The sequence below is a fragment of the Rhinoderma darwinii genome, chromosome 10, assembly GCF_050947455.1.
Source record: "Rhinoderma darwinii isolate aRhiDar2 chromosome 10, aRhiDar2.hap1, whole genome shotgun sequence".
Classification (NCBI taxonomy): domain Eukaryota; kingdom Metazoa; phylum Chordata; class Amphibia; order Anura; family Rhinodermatidae; genus Rhinoderma; species Rhinoderma darwinii.
The window spans coordinates 97,494,609-97,512,763 of record NC_134696.1 but is presented as its reverse complement, the minus strand read 5'-3'; the positions used below and the strand labels follow the sequence as shown (position 1 = coordinate 97,512,763).

General features: G+C 41.7%; 3 protein-coding genes across 3 annotated transcripts; all 3 read right to left on the bottom strand.

Moving 5' to 3' along the window:
- Nucleotides 1-632: 632 nt before the first annotated feature.
- LOC142662666 (chemerin-like receptor 1) lies at nt 633-1,676 on the bottom strand. The gene has a single exon (XM_075840877.1). It carries the CDS (start codon nt 1,674-1,676, stop codon nt 633-635), a length of 1,044 nt encoding a protein of 347 aa, XP_075696992.1.
- Nucleotides 1,677-8,191: 6,515 nt separating this feature from the next.
- LOC142661612 (C3a anaphylatoxin chemotactic receptor-like) lies at nt 8,192-9,318 on the bottom strand. The gene has a single exon (XM_075839031.1). The coding sequence runs from the start codon at nt 9,316-9,318 to the stop codon at nt 8,284-8,286; it is 1,035 nt and encodes a 344-aa protein (XP_075695146.1). The 3' UTR covers nt 8,192-8,283.
- Nucleotides 9,319-16,581: 7,263 nt separating this feature from the next.
- On the bottom strand, nt 16,582-17,891 carry LOC142661611 (chemerin-like receptor 1). The gene has a single exon (XM_075839029.1). The coding sequence runs from the start codon at nt 17,889-17,891 to the stop codon at nt 16,920-16,922; it is 972 nt and encodes a 323-aa protein (XP_075695144.1). The 3' UTR covers nt 16,582-16,919.
- Nucleotides 17,892-18,155: the final 264 nt, after the last annotated feature.

Here is an 18,155-nt window from a genome sequence, read left to right as displayed (position 1 = left end):
TATTGTTTCTCAAAAACATTTACAATTCCAAATATTTAACAACATATACATAATGAAACGCCATAAAATATAAAGTTTTTGGAGCTTATCTGGAGTAAAAAATGACTTAATTTATATAATATTCTGACACCATTTTTGGAATGTTCTTTGTGTGGTCAACATTTTTCAGCTGTGATATTTTCTTCTCCAAAAATGTATGTTGTATCTTTGAGATCACCTATATCTCAAGAGACAGTTATGGCGTTTCCATGTGGAGATCAAGGGCCCAACCCTGGTTATGTAGGACTCCCCTCTACAGGGGCCATGAAAGAGTAGTAAAAAAATTATACTGGTCAAAACCATAATGGAGGTCCCATTTGATCTTTGTTATGGGGCACCATCTCTTCCATAATGCCACTGTTTTAAACTTTACATCCTTTTCCATAGAAGGAGTTATAGAAGGGGAGCCCACTCTTTGAGTCCATACAGTGCACATCTGGCCCAGTGGTTTCAATGTTTGTCATGTAATGGTACATTATTATCCTGGCACTTAAGGGGCAATAATGCTTAACCACTGTTTCCCCTGGCAAAATAAATTGATCACTGAGGGTCCCAACAAAGAGGGGGGGGGGGGGTCTGCTAAATAGTTTTTATTACACACTGGTATCCAATGCATTAGTTCTGGCTTTTATGTTATTTTCATCATTTCGATCATTGTAGTCACCAGGATCGCTCAGAATCATTTCTACCTTGTTAGGTATGGATTTCACAAAGTTTTTTTTAAAACCTTTGCTCAGGAAGAAATAAAGTATAGGATTGATGGCACAGTTAAAAAATGCCAAAATGGTGGAAATCTCACTTATGATTAGGTCAATTTTCCAATTGTGATGATTAAGGGATACCAGTGTCCAAGCGTGGTATGGAAACCAACAAACAAAGAAACATATCAAAATTGTAGCTATGATCATGAAAGGTCTGGGTGATCGACGGCTTTTAAGGGTCCTTATTTTCGAAAGAATCAGTCCGTATGAAACAGAAATGATGAGAAACGGTATAGCGAATATGCAGATGTTCCGCACAATGAGCACTACATTTTCTGTTACTTTGTAACGGATGGTGTATGGTAAATAATACCTCAAAAAGCATTCTGAAGCACTTAAAAATTCAAAATCTAAAGATATTTGAAGAAAAAAGATAACAATATTCAATAGCCACATGAATCCTGAGAGAATCCAGGCCAACTTTTTGGTTCTGTGTATTTTGGCCCATAAAGGCCACAGGACTGATATGCAACGATCAAGACTTATGAGGATTAAGAAATTGACACTTGTTACCATGTTCGTAAACAGGGCCGTCAGACTGATATTACACACGTAGAAGTAATAGATTGAAGGAAACTCTAAAATCCTTTGTGTGACACGGAGAATAAGAAAGAGGCAAGATATGAAGTCAATGATGGCCAAGTTGAGGAACCACACAGCACTGACGGTCTTCATCTTAAATCCCGAAATCCAGATGACTAGACCATTCCCGGGTAATCCCAACAGGATGGTGATACTGTAGCAAGTAATGGAGAGGATCTGTACAAGAGAATAGATGTAGAAGTATGATGTCTCATCAATGTTAATATATTCACCATCATAGTAGAAATATGTGTCATTAAAAGAGTACTCAGTCAAGTTATGGGTCATCGTCATGATGGTTCCAAAGTTTCACCGATGATAATAATGATGGTAACCAAAGTCGAAGAAGAAAAAATACTATGGAAAGAAAGAGAAAAAACAATCTAAGCATGGATAAAACCCGGTATAAAAGGCATATAGCAAAGACGTGTATAAAGATGCAACATAGTGATATTTGTGTCAATATTATGCCCAATGGGGAGACTACATTTCCGGAAAAAAAAATTCCCAACAACAACCCCCTCGAACCTAGTCAGGGGATTCCCAGAAGACCCCAGGTTTGGGTGACAAACTGACTTCCACCTCAAAGATTGGTAAAGTAGTCAACAAATTTCAGCCAAAATATTGAAATATTATATGGTTTACCCCTCCCACCCCTACACAAAGATTTTTTTAACGGCTCATTTTGGACTTGAGAACGCAGCATATTTTTTCAATTTCACCTCCCTGCATTCTGAGAACTATAACTTTTTCTTTTTTCCATAAAGTTGCTATGTGAGGTCTTGTTCTCTGCATTTTGGGTGTATTTTTTTATGTAATTTTTCAGTACCTAACATGCAGCAAAAATCGATATTCATTTTTGTAATCGGACTATGCAAAAAAATTATAATTTTGCCATTTCTTTTCATGTAGTTTTCCGACTTCCTTAAATTATGTTTCAAATCTACTGTACGGGCTGTAATCATTACGGGGATACAAAATATAATATATGTATTTTTAATGTTTTAAAACTTTTATTTGATAACAACTTTTTTGCTCTTAAATTTTTATGTTTCTTTTTTATTTTTTTGCATGTTATTTATTTATTTTACATATTATTTGATTAAAAAAAATGTTTTGTTTCACAAGGAAACTTTTTTCTTTTAATTATTATTATTATTATTATTATTATTATTATTATTATTATTATTATAATAACGCTTATGTATTCCAATGCATTACTGCCTATGCATGTAAAACACACAGGCAGCTAAAAGGGCATACCCCAGGGGATTACACAGAATAGTCCTGGGGGCATTTGTCAGGCCCAGGGCTGTCCATTAAAACGGTCAGCCCCAGTTATCTCTATTGCCAGGGCTGATGATCTAGCTCTGAATAGACCCCCAACTTCTTCGCAATGCTGCAATTGCTATTGATCTCAGCACTACAAAGGTTAAAACCCGAGATTGGGATTTTCTTCAACCCCAGCTGTTGCCTGTGGGTGGCGTATTCATAGGCTGTAAATCGTCCTGCCCTCAGCTGAGAATTGGATACAATTGTAACCACTCTAGGCAATGTTCTGTGACCTAAACAGCCTGATACATTGTAGCAAACTAGCAGAGTGATTTGTGTAACTGTTGCTGATGTATTTAGCTCATAGAGCATTGCCCAGACTGGATACAACTATATCGACTTCTCAGCTGGGACTATGTCTATACTGGTTTTCTGCCTCTGAATGTAAACAATAGCGTTCTCATTCACTGACAGCAAACTAATATCTTGAAAAGGGTGTGAAATTGAAACATAAACTATATTAGAAAGTTGTAAAATGTTTTATAGTACAGTGGTTAAGCTTTATTTATATAAAACTGGAAAGCTCCTTTAAGGTCGAATTGTGAGCAGGGGTTTTCCAGGGCAAGAACATTTTTTTTTTTTTTCGATGCTCCCCTTGGTAATATGGTGGGGAATCACTGAACCTGAGCTCACCCTGTGCAGACACAACAAGCAGCGAATGCTTGACGGATTCAGCTCTGAAACCTGCAGAGTTGTGAATTCAGCTCTTGAGTATAATACACGCTGTATTATAAAAGATAAATAATACAATCTATTTACAAAGTCAGACAACTTTTTCGGTAGATTGGTTATATAGATAACCTCAAAGATGTTGTTAGTAAACAATAATGTAATGTCCATGTCTGCAATAGAAATGTGAATTATCAGTAAAAATGATCTTACCTATATTTTTGGAATGAGTGTGTATGTCGTCTTATTCCTGCAGTCTCCGAACTCATCTCTTGTAAAAAAAGCAAATTGTCATGTCCTTGTGTTTTTGGGGACCATCACAGAGAGCTTTCATTCAGTTTCTAGCTTCAAAATGTGATTTCTCTGTATTATGTAACGCAGATAAAATAAAAGACGATAAGATTTTGAGATAGTGTAAGTGTTTTGTTACTTTACTCTTAATGTGCTAAATGGAACTTATTTATCTACCAGTGCTGCTCTTAAATAAATGAAGAGAGAAAAGCAGGGATATGTCGTGGGTACCCCAAGACATAAAGAGCCCCACGAGAAGATGGGAACAATAGCTGTAGACTTATAGTCAAGTGGATCAGTTTCAATATGTGCTGTTGTCACGATCTGTGGGTATGTGGACCCACTGGGCCATTCCACCGAAGGAGCTGGCCACACGGTGTACCAGGTAAAGTCTATAGTCCGTGTAAGGGTACCTGTGGTAATTTAGACAGTAGCAATGGTTAGGCTCGGTTGGGACCTTGGCAGAAGACACCAGGCGTGGTGTAACACAGCAGGCGTGCTCGGTGGCACAACACGACTCCAACTCTCTAAGGCACAGAAACAACGGTAGCACGGGATACAGGATACAGGTAGCAGGAACGGGAACACTGGGAACTGGAAAACACTAAGGGACCATTTGCAAGACTAACACAGGTAAACACAACAACGCTCAGGCAATGAGTGAAGGGGCAGGGCCCTTCTAATAGTCCAAGTTGATTAGACAATTCTAAACATGTGTGCGCGCTGGCCCTTTAAGGCCGGGTCTGAGCTCGTGTGCGCACCCTAGTGGTCACTGCAGGCCAGGAGGGCTGCATGTGCTGGCATCTCCTTGAAGGAAGAGAGGAGTCTGTGGCTGTGGATATTACAGCTAGTATGCTGCTTTTTGGGCTGACTTTACCCCCTAGGTGACGTCCCACTGGAGGAGTGGCATGTCCGGCCCCCATACTTATCCTATATTTATCTGGCCAGTAATAACATGTATTTAGTTGTACCGGGACGTATGGCCTGGATGCTATCTTTGCTAAATTCTATGCTGTGCCATACATGCAGCATATTATGACACTGAGGGCGGCACCTAGGTTATAAAATGGCGGTTTTCCCGCTAACCATTATTCAGTTTTTGGAAGGAAGAGAGGAGGAACCTGGCTATTGTTCCATTGATAAAGAGAACTGCTGGAGAGCGATAACTGCTGTGGAGAGGTTACGGCACTGACGTTGGACCTGAGTCTGTGTTCCTTGAACTCATTGCAGGTGACAGATATGATCATCCTTATGTTTGCAGGGAGTCATGTGAGCAGTGGTGGGTGATGGGCAGGAGCCATCATTCGCCTGTCTGAGCCGTGACTAAAAACTGTGCCTCTCACATTGAGAAATTATTTTTCTTGTTGTGGCCTTGTGTGCTGCCAACACAGGCCCAGTAAAGTTGAGTTTGAAAGAAACCTCTTGTCATCGTGCCATCCTTACAATTACAAGCCTTCAGGAGGCCATATGCTACCTAGGCTCACCTTACTGCAAGACGTCTTGGTCATAACATCTCCAAAACGGGCAGTCTTGTGGGGCGTTCCTGGTATGCAGTGGTTAGTACCTTACAGAACTGGTCCAAGGATGGACAACCAGTGACCATCAACAGGATTATGAGCGCTTAAGGCTCATTGATGCGTGTAGGCAGTGAAGACTAGCCCGCCTGGTCCGATCCTACAGAAGATATGCTGTACCACAAAAAATTATTGCCGGCAAGCCGGCAGGGGCAGTGTGATACTCTGTGCAATGTTCTGCTGGGAAACCTCATGTCTTGGCATTCATGTAGATGTGACACGTACCACCGACCTAAACATTGCTGCAGACAAGTACCATCTTCATGGCAGCGTATTCCGTAATGTTAGTGCCCTCTTTCAGCAGGATAATGCCCCCGCCGCACTTCAAACATTGTTCAGGAATGGTCTGAGGGACATGACAAAGGATTCAAGGTTATGACTTGTCTCCAAATTCTCCAGATCTCAATCCGATCGATTATCTGTGGGATGTGCTGGAAAAACAAGTCCCAACCAAGGCCCAACCTCACAACTTACAGGACTTAAAACGGTTTTCCACTTTCTGACAACGGATGACCTATTCTCCGGATAGGTCATCAGTATATGATCAGTGCTTGTCCGACACCTGACACTGCACCGATCTGTCACTCCGGAAGCCTCCGTACACGGATGTTTGGAACTGTATGCAATAGTTGCATAACGGCCATTCGGCAGAGCTGCATCTCTCCTATTCACTTGAATAATTTGCTATAATTTATCTGGAGCCATCTGTTTCCGGCAATATCGTCTGGTGCCCGGAGGCAGCCGGAGTGGCGGATCGGTGCGCGGTCCGGGTGTCAGACAAACACTGATCATATACTGATGACCTATCAAGTGCATTGGTCTTCAGCTGTCAGAACGTGGAAAACCCCTTTAAAGGATCTGCCGCTAATATCTTGTACCAGAGACCACAGGAACCTTCAGACGTCTTGTGGAGTCCAGGCCTCGATGGGTCAGAGCTGTTTTAGTGGTATGAGGGGGATATACACAATATTAAGCTGTTATGGCCGATTGGTGTATAAAAATATACGTATAGCGCTTCAATGAGCAAGAGATGGATGATAGTGCAACTGTGTGTTTGAACCTAGGTTATAATCTGGCAAAACAGCCGTGCGCCTAAATTGGTGAAAATCGCTTAACAAATTCTAGAACATTTTATCTGTAAGTATAAAATGATTGTAGATACCTGAGCATTACATTTGTATGTATTTTTTATTCTTGGGAGTATCATACAATTTATGAATTACAAAAATCCACATGATTCCTTCATTTTTGTTGCCTCCCCCCGTACAAGGCAAAAATACATAAAATACAGCTACAAAGCGAGTTAAAATACAAGTTAGGAGGAATGTCCATTCATACCATCATTTTGCATAATTTATAAGTAAATATTTATTTACCTACTTTTTTTGTATGAGATTAGAGGAAAGATTTACAACTTTTTTGTTTTTTTGTTTTTTTCAAAACAGCACCACTTTTGTCTGTGGGCTATGACTGGTATTTACCCGAATGTGTCTAAGCTGCAGTACCAGACACAGTCAATGTTCAAGAGGGGCGCTGTTTGTAGATAATAAAATCAGATCCTAATTTTAAACAATTTAGAAATGACGTGAAAAGTTTAGTTACATGGAAACGGATCATATATGTTCCTACTGTTTATCATCAGTTTATATGCAATTTACTTTTGTGTGCATATACCCATCAGGCGGGAAAGTTTGCCACATTGGAGTGTTTTGGGTGGCTGAGTGGCTAGTAGTTTAGCCTTGTAGCCCGGCTTCCTGGGTTTAGGTCCAAATAGCGCAACATTTATATGGGGGTTGTAGGTCCACACCCTGTCTCTGCTTGTGTGGGTTACCCCCCAGATTAGTTTTTCTCAAGTACCCCCCAACAGGTCATTTTTTTAGGATTTCCTTAATATTAAGGCATGGACGTTTTATGGCTCCAAAGACATATTATGGCACCCTAAGAAGTCTATGGGCTCATACTTTGCTGCTATAAGGTAATACCTCTATAATGCGGTACCATATGGAGGCACTATATGGCAACACATAGCGGCCCACATGAAATAAGTTTGGCGTTTTTGATGCCAGTCTGAGTATTATTAAAAGGTGCACGCCTCAAATTAAATCTGCCACATTTTGAAATATCTGTCAGTGAGGAAATTAAATTTGTATCTAAAATTGTATCTTCTCATCCTGCTCCACATGTGACATAAACCAATTCTCCATTGCACCGCGCCCAATTTTCTTGTTATTTGACAAAATCACAAAAATGGTGCAAGACAACACTTGCAACTTTTTATCGGTGCAGTGTACCCCAAAACATCACATACACTGCCTAATAAATGTGGGCCACGGTCCCTACCGATCCGTAGTGCACATTGGGACTCCTATAGTGTGGCCATACAGACTCCAAGCATCAGGAATTGCCACAGGTGTTCTCTCTATGGGATACCATCAAATCCTCACCTATTGGGGTTAATAGAGGACTGGTGTTGAGAAACATTTCCCTACATAATCTGGTTTCCTTCCACACCTAAAAAAACATTCTGATAGGTCAATTAAAGAGGACAGGTCACCTCTCCTGACATGTCTGCATGTCTCCATGAAATAACAATTCTGGAGCCTCTTTTCTTATAACTCATTGTGTCTCCTCTGTTATTCCGCCTAGAAATGAATGAATAAATTAAGAACAGGGTGTTACCAGTTGGGGGTGTGTCCCTACACAGACTGACACTGTCCAATCAGTGCTGACCCCGTGAGACAGTGTAGGGACATGCCCCTTTGACAAGGGAATGGTAACACCCAGTTGTCAATTTATTCATACATTTCTAGGAGGAATAACAGGGGATCGGAACAACTAAATATGTTCCAGAATTGTCATTTCATGGGGAATACAAGGAACTACTAAAATAGACATGTCAGGAGAGGTGACCGGTCTTCTTTACATTTCTATAAAATTGGTCATAGGGTGGGAGATAAGAAAATTGCATTGTGAGGGCGAGGACTACGGTGGTGCTGTATACGTATCAGGAAATATAGGCTGAAAATCTGAAATCTTTATAATGCTGAGGAACCTCGTTCTCTAGTTCTGTCAGTCGTGTGGCATATTTCATCACCATCATTTAGATCATACTGTCCAGTCATAGCACTTTCCATTTTGGATCGTAAGGTCTTTGCTTTGACTTCCGGGCCGAGTAAGACGTAGATGATAGGATTAAGACAACTGTTAAAATAGGCAAGGCATAGACATATCTCTTCCTTGAGAACGTTCTTCCATAGATTTTCTTCAGTCTTATCGATGTCTGGTGTTAGGGAAGAAATGTGAAAGGGAAACCAACAGATGAAGAAGCAAACGACCAGAGCAATGATCACTTTGAATGGCCGGTTGGACTTGTGCCATCTATTTCTCGCTCTTAGCTTGAAGGCCACAAGACTATAGGAAACTAAAATAATGGTAAAAGGCAAAGCAAACATGACAATCATTCTGGGGATATGCTTTTGTCTAGGTTGTAACCTATCAAATTCTAAGAGATAACGCTTTACAACGCACTCAAACTCAAGAAGATACTCGAAATGATAAGCCTCATACATGAAGCCACCCACGAGGCAGAACACCCAAATTATTCCTGATATAATACGGGCTGGTTTATTTCTTCTGTGTACCCTGGACCAAAAGGGCCACATGGTGGACACACATCGGTCAAGACTGATGACCATTAGGAAATAGACACTAGTCAGCATGTTCAAAGACAGCATGAAAAAACGTATCATGCATAACAAAATACTCTGCACCTGAAAATTTGGAGAAGACCATTCCGCAACATATAACAGAAGGAATAGACAAGATATGAAATCGGCCACGGCCAGGTTCAGGAACCACACGGCACTGACGCTTTTCATCTTAAATCCGGCAATCCAGATGACTAAACCGTTGCCGACGATTCCCACAACGGCAGTGATGGTAAACAAAACGATACGTGATATATCGAAGTATTGTAGCATCTTCCGATACGATTCCATTTCAGCCTTCCAAGTCTCGTCACTGAAGCTAAAATTGTATTGGATTTCATAATCTTCAGGGAAAGGATCCATGAGTCTCCTCCTGTACAAGGATAAATTAATGATAAGGTTTAAGGCAAAAGGCAAGTATGTGGTGGAAAACAGGAGCATATCTATAGGGGGTGTAGCGGTAGCCGCTGCCCCAGGGGCCTAATGCCTGAACTGTCCCGAAGGTCACCCTGCCACTTACTGAAAACAGGGCTAGAGAAAAGGAAATAATAGCGCTAAATAGGGTGAGGACGTTCAATAAAAGGAGGCAGCGTGTAAGCAATTGCAGAGGCTCGCCTAATACGTAGGCACAACACTGTATTTAGGCGTGTAGAAGATAAGAAAGCTGCCGGTGCCAGGTCCCTTTCTGTCGGATGGTGCCCACTCCGCTGGGGTTTAGAATGCTATGCAGGATAAATTTTACGGCCGTTTTTGGAGCTGTTTTCAATAGAGTCTATAAGAAAACTGCTCCAAAAAACGTCCCAAGAAGTGTCCTGCACTTCTTTTGACGAGCCATTATTTTAGGGTATGTTCACACGACCAAGTTTCAGACGTAATTCGTGCATTTTACCCCCCGAATTACGCCTGAAAAAACGGCTCCATTACGCCAACAAACATGTGGCCATTACTTTCAATGGGTTTTACGATGTACTGCGCTGACGACCTGTCATTTTACGCGTCGCTGTCAAAAGACGGCGCGTAAAAAAGACGGTTCGTCAAAAGAAGTGCAGGACACTTCTTGGGACGTAATTAGAGCCGTTTTTCAATGACTCCATTCAGGGGCGTAACTAGGAAAGACTGGGCCCCATAGCAAATTTTTGTCTGGGCCCCCCCCCTCCCCTGGGTGTCACACAACCCCCCCCCCCTTGTATATAGTGCCTTTTTTACAAACCCCCCCTTTTGATAAGGCCATACAGCCCCCCTGTAGATAACGCCATACAGCCCCCTTTGTAGATATCTACAGAGTGGGCTGTATGGCGCTATCTACAGAGGGGGCTGTATGGCGTTATCTACGGGGGGCTGTATGGCGTTCCCTACAGGGGGGTGTATGGTGTTCCCTACAGGGGGGGACTGTATGGCGTTCCCTACAGGGGGGGGCTGTATGGCGCTATCTACAGGGGCGGGCTGTATGGCGCTATCTACAGGGGGGCTGTATGGCGTTATCTACAGGGGGACTGTATGGCGCTATCTACATGGGGGACTGTATGGCGCTATCTACAGAGGGGGCTGTATGGCGTTATCTAGAGGGGGGACTGTATGGCGTTATCTACAGGGGGGGCTGTATGGCGTTCCCTACAGAGGGGGCTGTCTGGCGTTATCTACAGGGGGGACTGTATGGCGTTACCTACAGGGAGTCTGTATGGCGTTACCTACAGGGGGGGTCTGTAGGGAACGCCATACAGCCCCCCCTGTAGGGAACGCCATACAGCCCCCCCTGTAGGGAACGCCATACAGCGTCCCCCCTGTAGGGAACGCCATACAGCGTCGTCCCCCCTGTAGGGAACGCCATACAGCGTCGTCCCCCCTGTAGGGAACGCCATACAGCGTCCCCCCCTGTAGGGAACGCCATACAGCGTCAGTCCCCCTGTAGGGAACACCATACACCATCCCCCCCATGTAGCGTCTCCCCTCCCAAAAAAATGCGACCTACAGTGTGTCCTAATAAAAGACATGTATCCCCTATCCACAGGATAGGGGATACATGTGTGATCGCTGGCAGTGATAGGGAAAACGGGGGACCGAAAGTCCCCCTGAAGTTCTCCATGACTAACCTCGGACTTCCGGCGTCTGCACAGCTCACTCAAAATGAAAGGAGCGCTGGTCACGCATGCGCACAAGAGGGACCGGCGCTCCATTAATTTCTCCGGAGCTGCCGACACAGACCCCGGAAGTCCCAGGTTTGTGATGGAGAACGTCAGGGGACTTTCAGTCCCCCGTTCTCCCTATCGCTGCCAGCGATCACACATGTATCCCCTATCCTGTGGAGATCCTGTGGAGAGGGGATACATGTCTTTTGTTTAATGGCAGAGCGGGGAGATACCTCCCTGCTCTGCCGTACTGTTCAGTGGCGTCCCGCTGTAGCAGCCATAGCGGCTGCTAGCGGAGCCTCCGGCCATGGTGGGGGCCCGTGCCGGCGGGCAACACGGGCCCCCTCATGCCGCGGGCCCCGTAGCAGCCGCTACTGCTGCTACGGCGGTAGTTACGCCACTGACTCCTTTAAAAAACAGCTCCAATTACGTCTGTAATGGACGCTGCGAAAAACGCCAGTACATGCAATTACGTGTGAAATTCAGGAGCTGTTTTCGCCTGAAAACAGCTCCGTAATTTCATACATATTTTGCGCTGTCGTGTGATCATACCCTTACGTGCCGTATTTTGACAGCGACGCGTAAAATGACAGCTCGTCTGCACAGAACATCGTAAGACCCATTGCAGGCAATGGGCAGATGTTTGCCGACATATTGGAGCCGTACGCCTCGAATTACGCCTGAAAAGAGGTTTTGTGATCATACCCTTTTTGTTACATAACATCCAGTGTTTTTTGGTAACATTACATCCAGTTTTTTTCGCTCCTAAGATATTTAAAACATCGATGCATATACATAGACTCATAAGTAAAAGACATATAAAAAATGTAAACGTTTTGTACATAAACTCGTCAGGGTGAAGAGCGGGTTACAGTGTGCATTTACCACTGCCCTATGTTTGTGATGAATAAATTATTACATTTTATTGCAACAGTTTTTGTGTGTTATGACAATGAATTGTAAATTGTTTTTTTTTGTTTTTTTATTATTAATATATTACACAAACAGACGTAGCCCCTAAACTGCTTTCAAGCAGAGCAGTGTGTTGTTTCCCAACGGTGCAAAGTGCTTAACTGGCAACCTCGAGGTGTACAATGAGATGCCAAAAGGGAGCCCTGTTGTGACAAGAAAAATAAACCACATAGGCTTACCCCGAAGTTAATTGGTGAACAGCAATTAACAAGAACAATATGTCCAGGTGCTTTTTATTTGTTTTGTTTTTTTAAGACTATTTCTAGAATCGCAGTTGCGAGCCTCGGAATATTACCTAATACAATAACAATGTATCTATTAATAGTACGATTGCTAAAGGACTTTTAACGACATTTAAATTTAACTAAAGTACAATTATAAAATGTTAGAAGTGTGTATGTGTGTATGTGTGTATGTGTGTATGTGTGTATGTGTGTATATATATATATATATATATATATATATATGAGATATTAAGACCGCAATAAAAACTACAAGTTGATCGAGTGCTTATTGAAGGTGCCACATGGAAGGTTTCTATACCGGTTATGGTTACTATAGTTATTAATAATTAATAGGATGCTGAGATGATTGTATATAGATGAAAGCATATATTATATGGGGTGGAAATTGAGTAGTCGTAACGTAAGGGCTGATAGGTTAGATATTACTCTGAATGCTTCCATGTAATCCATAGGGCATGAGACTATATTGATTTAAAAAATCCAAAACATTTCCCTGAGTCGGAGACTGTAACCCGCTCTTCACCCGGACGAGTTTACGTACAAATCTTTTAAAAAAAAATTATATGTCCCCATGTGTTCTCACAATCATTTTGGAATGTGTAAACTTATTTCTGATTATATGTATATACTTCCATGTTGTAAATATTTTATGAGCAAAAAAAACTTGATGTTATGGGACTCTTTTGCACTGGATGTTATGTCACCCAAAAAATTATTGAATATTATGTCACTCTCTTTTTTGAGTTCACTCTCTTTCCGGGAGGAGAAGTACCAACTAAATAATGCACTTGTTGGCACATCTTCCTTTTTAAATGTTTGTCTGACACTGCCATGCACTATATGTCTTTTGTTTTTTTACCTAAAGAAGGGGTCCAGCGTACCCCGAAACTTGTTGTCCTGTTGTAAATAAATATCTGTTTCAACTACATGAATGTTCCGGTCTACTTTTAAGGCTTGCGCCAACCTCTGCCACTTAAGAAGACACCGGTATTATAAATGGCTTATAGTAGGTTGGGGGCTTTGTTACAGAATTGGCATTGGGGTCCAAAAGCTTCCAGTTACCCCTCTGGAGGGAAAAGTAAAGATATCTATTATTATAAAATTGAGTGACTAAAAATATGACATCTCAAGTCTACACTACGATAAATAATGCAATGAACATAATAGACCAGAACTTAACCAATGGCAAAGCCGTGGGCAATAAAATTCCTTTCTGCATTTATAGGGGAAATCCAACCAAAAATAATCTCAAATTTGGTTTAGTCGAAGACCACCAAAACAAATTGGCTGTACAGGGGCATACATAGCATTGAAAAAAGCAATGTGGTTATGAGGCACTCAAAGGAACGGGGTCAGACTCGGTTAATCCCATCTCCTTTGCTACTAGGTGGTGAGAACCTATACTGGGCTCACATCTCAAAGGAACCCAATTGTTAGCAAGCAAAGGGACAAGGAATTGGCCCAAGGGTCATGGAAAGTCATGGCGGCTTTGAAGATTTGATCTCTCCGACTTCTCTATTCTAATTTTCTAACATTTCTAAATGAGAAGCCAGAAGATCACTTCATCATGCATTGAGGAGACATTCATATTTCCGGATCTAGAAAGCCCTTTGAGATAGTTTATAACAATATTGTCTTGACTCTAAAGACCCTTTCGTCTTTTGTGGTCTTGTATAACTTTCTATAAGGGGTGCTAAGGAAATGTTACTTTTGGTTCAAAAAGATACTAGTCCATCAAGCTCAACCTTTCTGAGACCTATCTGCTGAGTTAGAGAAAGGGAAAATAGCCCCATATAGCCCCCGTTCACCCTGACGGGCCAGTTGTAGTCAAATCCTTGGACTTTTTTATTTCCATTAAAGGGGTTGCACCGGATTAGAAAGGGACGGTTTCTTCTAAAAATAGCACCACACCTGTTTATAGGTTGTGTGTGGTATTGTAGCTCAAATTCGGTTTCCTTAGGCCACCAGAGGAGATGACTCTGAGGAGCACCCTCCATCTATACAGAACATGAACACGTCCACTTATCAGCATTGTATTCTACTGTTAACATTGTACACAGACAGACATTATTGATGATACGTCCTATTAGGTTATTTGTGATCATCCCATAAGAAATAGACCCTACTGGCAAGTGATTGGACCCACAGACAGCTGCAAATGGGATGCATTGTGGTCTTTTGTTATGTCAGAGTCTGGGGCTACCGGAGGATCCAATCCGGTGGGCCAGTCCGACCCTTAATGTTAATAAGAGCCCCATTTTCCTTAAAGTGTGTGAAATTGTAACATAATATCTTTACTCAAACCATTAAAACATAAACAGAAGAATAGAAAATAAATAAAAAAGCTCAATAACAACTTACCTTTTAAAGGTAATTTCTTGAAAGAAATTTGATCGTCACATAGAAGAACCCCGTATATCACCTATACTGTATAGTTTCATCTGCGTGTCCTTATATATTAACAATTGTTCTGATCTTTGACTTGTTGAATACATGTGGCGTTTCCCTTCCGATGCTCGGATGTTAAATGTGTTAGATTTGTCTGACTGGTCGTTAAAGAGGAAAACACGACAGTAAGATAAAAAGTTAGATAAAGTAACTGTACTGCCCAATGTATTTAACACTTGATAGACTTTTAAACCCGTAGGCGGAACTTTCAACCCCAACATAAAGTTTAGAAAATTAAAAATGTTCTTGTACGTTGCATTATTGATCTTGGGTTACAACCTGTTTTATACTTCAGAGCTGCATTTGGAGTTCTGCAGGATGCCGACCTCAAAGCAAAGAGTCATTGTGACTGGCTGTGTTATATGGGCACTGAGGCTGTCATCCTCATGGCTGATATTATTATTTTAATATTACATAATACTATGCTAGGTAATATTAAGTATATATATATATATATATATATATATATATATATATATATATACGTAGACGTTATGGCTGGTATTATTATATCGGCGGCATGTCTGGAACATTTTACGCTAGTTCTAGTTAAATAATAAGTCAATATCAATAGCCATATAGTATCAAATACATTTCAATGAAACTCTTCCATCTATATCTGCACTATATGGAGAAAAGTATTGGAACACCTCCACATTACACCTACAGGAGCTTTTATGACATCCCATTCTAAATCCATAGACATTAATGTGGGGTTGGTCCCCCCTTTGCAGTAAAACAGGTTCCACTCTTCTGGGAAGGTTTTCTGCACGATTTTGGGGTCTGTGGGAATTTTTCCCATTCATCCAGAAGAGAATTTGTGAGGTCAGACACTGATGTTGGGGGAGGGGGCCTGGCTCGTATTCTCCGTTCTAGTTCATCCCAAAGATGTTGGATGGTGTTGAGGTCAGGAGTCTGTGTGGGCCAGTAAAGTTCTTCCACATTCCCCCAACCAACCACCCAGCCACCCAACCAACCACCCAACCAACCACCCAACCAACCACCCAACCAACCAACCAGCCAACCAACCACCCAACCACCCAACCAACCAACCAACCAACCAACCAGCCATGTCTTTATGGACCTTGTTCACTGGGGCACAGTCATGCATTGTCATTGGTATTGTGCTTTGTGATGTAAGGCTGGCATTGGCCCCCATGTCATTAAGACCCTGGGCACTGTTTTTATATGGACATTGATGTCAGAGGAGGTCTGTACTTTGCAGTTATTGAGTCAGTGGAGCGTTGGTGACTTTTCTGCACTTGTTCCTCAGCACTCGGCGCCCCCGCTCTGTAACTTTACGTGGTCTGTATTTCATGGCTAAGTTGCTGCGGTTTCTTCCACTTCACAATAATATCACTCACAGTTGATGGTGGAATATCTAGGAGGGAAGAAATTTCCGGAACTGACTTGTTACAACGGTGGCGTCTATATTCTCGAGGGGTCTGTTAGTACTTTGAGATTGGGACATACCTGCAGGAAATTGCTGCCTGGAATTAGTTAGAAGTGTAAGCAGATAGTTATGCGGATGTTCCTGCAAACAATAACAAGTAGCACAAGGACAGAGGGAGATTTTCATCAGATATTGATTGTATATCAGACTTTTATGTGGCTGGCAGAAAATGTTTATATATTTGTATTGAGAAAGGAAAAGATGATTCAGAAATAATGAGTAACACTCATTCCATGGATTGTTCTGTAGGAGATGTATGGCGGCATAATGGTTAGCACTGTGCTTTACTGCTATGGGCTCCTGGACTTTAATCCTATCAAGAGCACATCTTTGTACAGGAGTTATATTTTACTGGGATAGATAGATATATACGAGTAATTGTTTGCAGTAGTCACATGTTGAGCATCATATGTCATTGCTATGGCAAAATAAGCAAAGACCTTCAAGAGTCCATGGAACCATCTGCAGGGGAGATTTGATAGGTAAGAGTTTATTATTATCCATTATTATTCATATATATGTCAAACCGGGATCTTCCAAAAGTTCTGCAAGTCCATCTAAAGGGTTTTTACAGGAATAGAAAAGCATGGCTTTTTTCCAAAAACAGCACCACACCTATACATATGTTGTGTTAGGTATTGCAATTCAGCTCCATTGATTTACAAGGCTACCATGGACAGATGTCAAGGCGACCTGGGCAATCATAAAATGTATGATCTCTTAGGTTGGGTTCCTTCCAGTTTCTATTGTTTTTTTGGACAGCATAGACAGTACAGGAAAAACTTTTTTAAAATCTGGACAAACAAAAGCATACATCAAAGGAAAAATACAAGTGGTCAAAGAAGCCAATGCCCTGGTGAAAGTTAAACCCTTGTCGATAAATGAATTTGGATGGCTGTCTCCGGTGGTGGAAGAAGACAGAAAAGAGAAGACGTGGTGAGGAACCCAAAGGAGGGCGAAACATATCTGGAGTGAGAAAATCAGCTTTAAGCTCGTGGTATATTTTGAAGTTTTCTTCCTGTGATAAAATAATCCTGTGATAATGAAACATGAAATGATGATCAAGGAAGGTAAGAAGAAGCCAAAGACAAATGCGGTGGACACTATGGACTGATACTGGATCTTCTGATTGTGGAGAAGACCATAAAGACATTTGGTTGAGTTCTGACAATTATATGTGTTTTTGAAAATGAAGAAAGGTACGCTGACCCCAAGAGAGAAGATCCAGATGACCAGGACTTCTACAGAAGCCAAACTCGTGGTCCTATAAAAATGGAAACGAAGGTGGAGCAGGATTACTAAGCAATAGTCTATACTGAATGCAGTGAGAATAAGAGAACTCACAAACATGTAGAGATAAAAAATAGCACCGTTCAATCTACACAGGAAGGAACCAAAGGGCCAGTGAATGTCTAAGGCAAAGTAGACCATGTCCAGAGGTTGAATGAACGAGAAGAGGAAACCTGTGAAGAACAAATGGATGTATAAGATTGTGCGGAATTTCTTCTCCATCTTGAAGACTTTGATCCAAAGGACGAGGCCATTGACTGTTGTCCCCAGGAGGCATACCAGGGCACAAATAACAGCGGATGAAACACTGATCACATGGGCATCGCGGCCATCATCTTTGTCCGTGATATTACAATATATATTCCAGGTAATATTGAGGTCAGATCTTGAATAATTCTCCATATTCTTGGCGAGAAGGGTCAACTGTAAGTTAGAAAGAGAAAGATAAACTATGCAATGTTCTATATCGAAGAGATGACATTGTCTCAAGACAAAAATAATAATTAGAGGGGTTTATCCAGGAATTTACGCAATCTGTTCTAACAACATCTCATAGCTCACTCAATGGTGGAGGTCACTGAATGGTGGAGGTCACTGAATGGTGAAGATCACTGATGGTGGGGGTCAGATCACTGGACACCAAATATTACTAGAACTGAGGGGCTC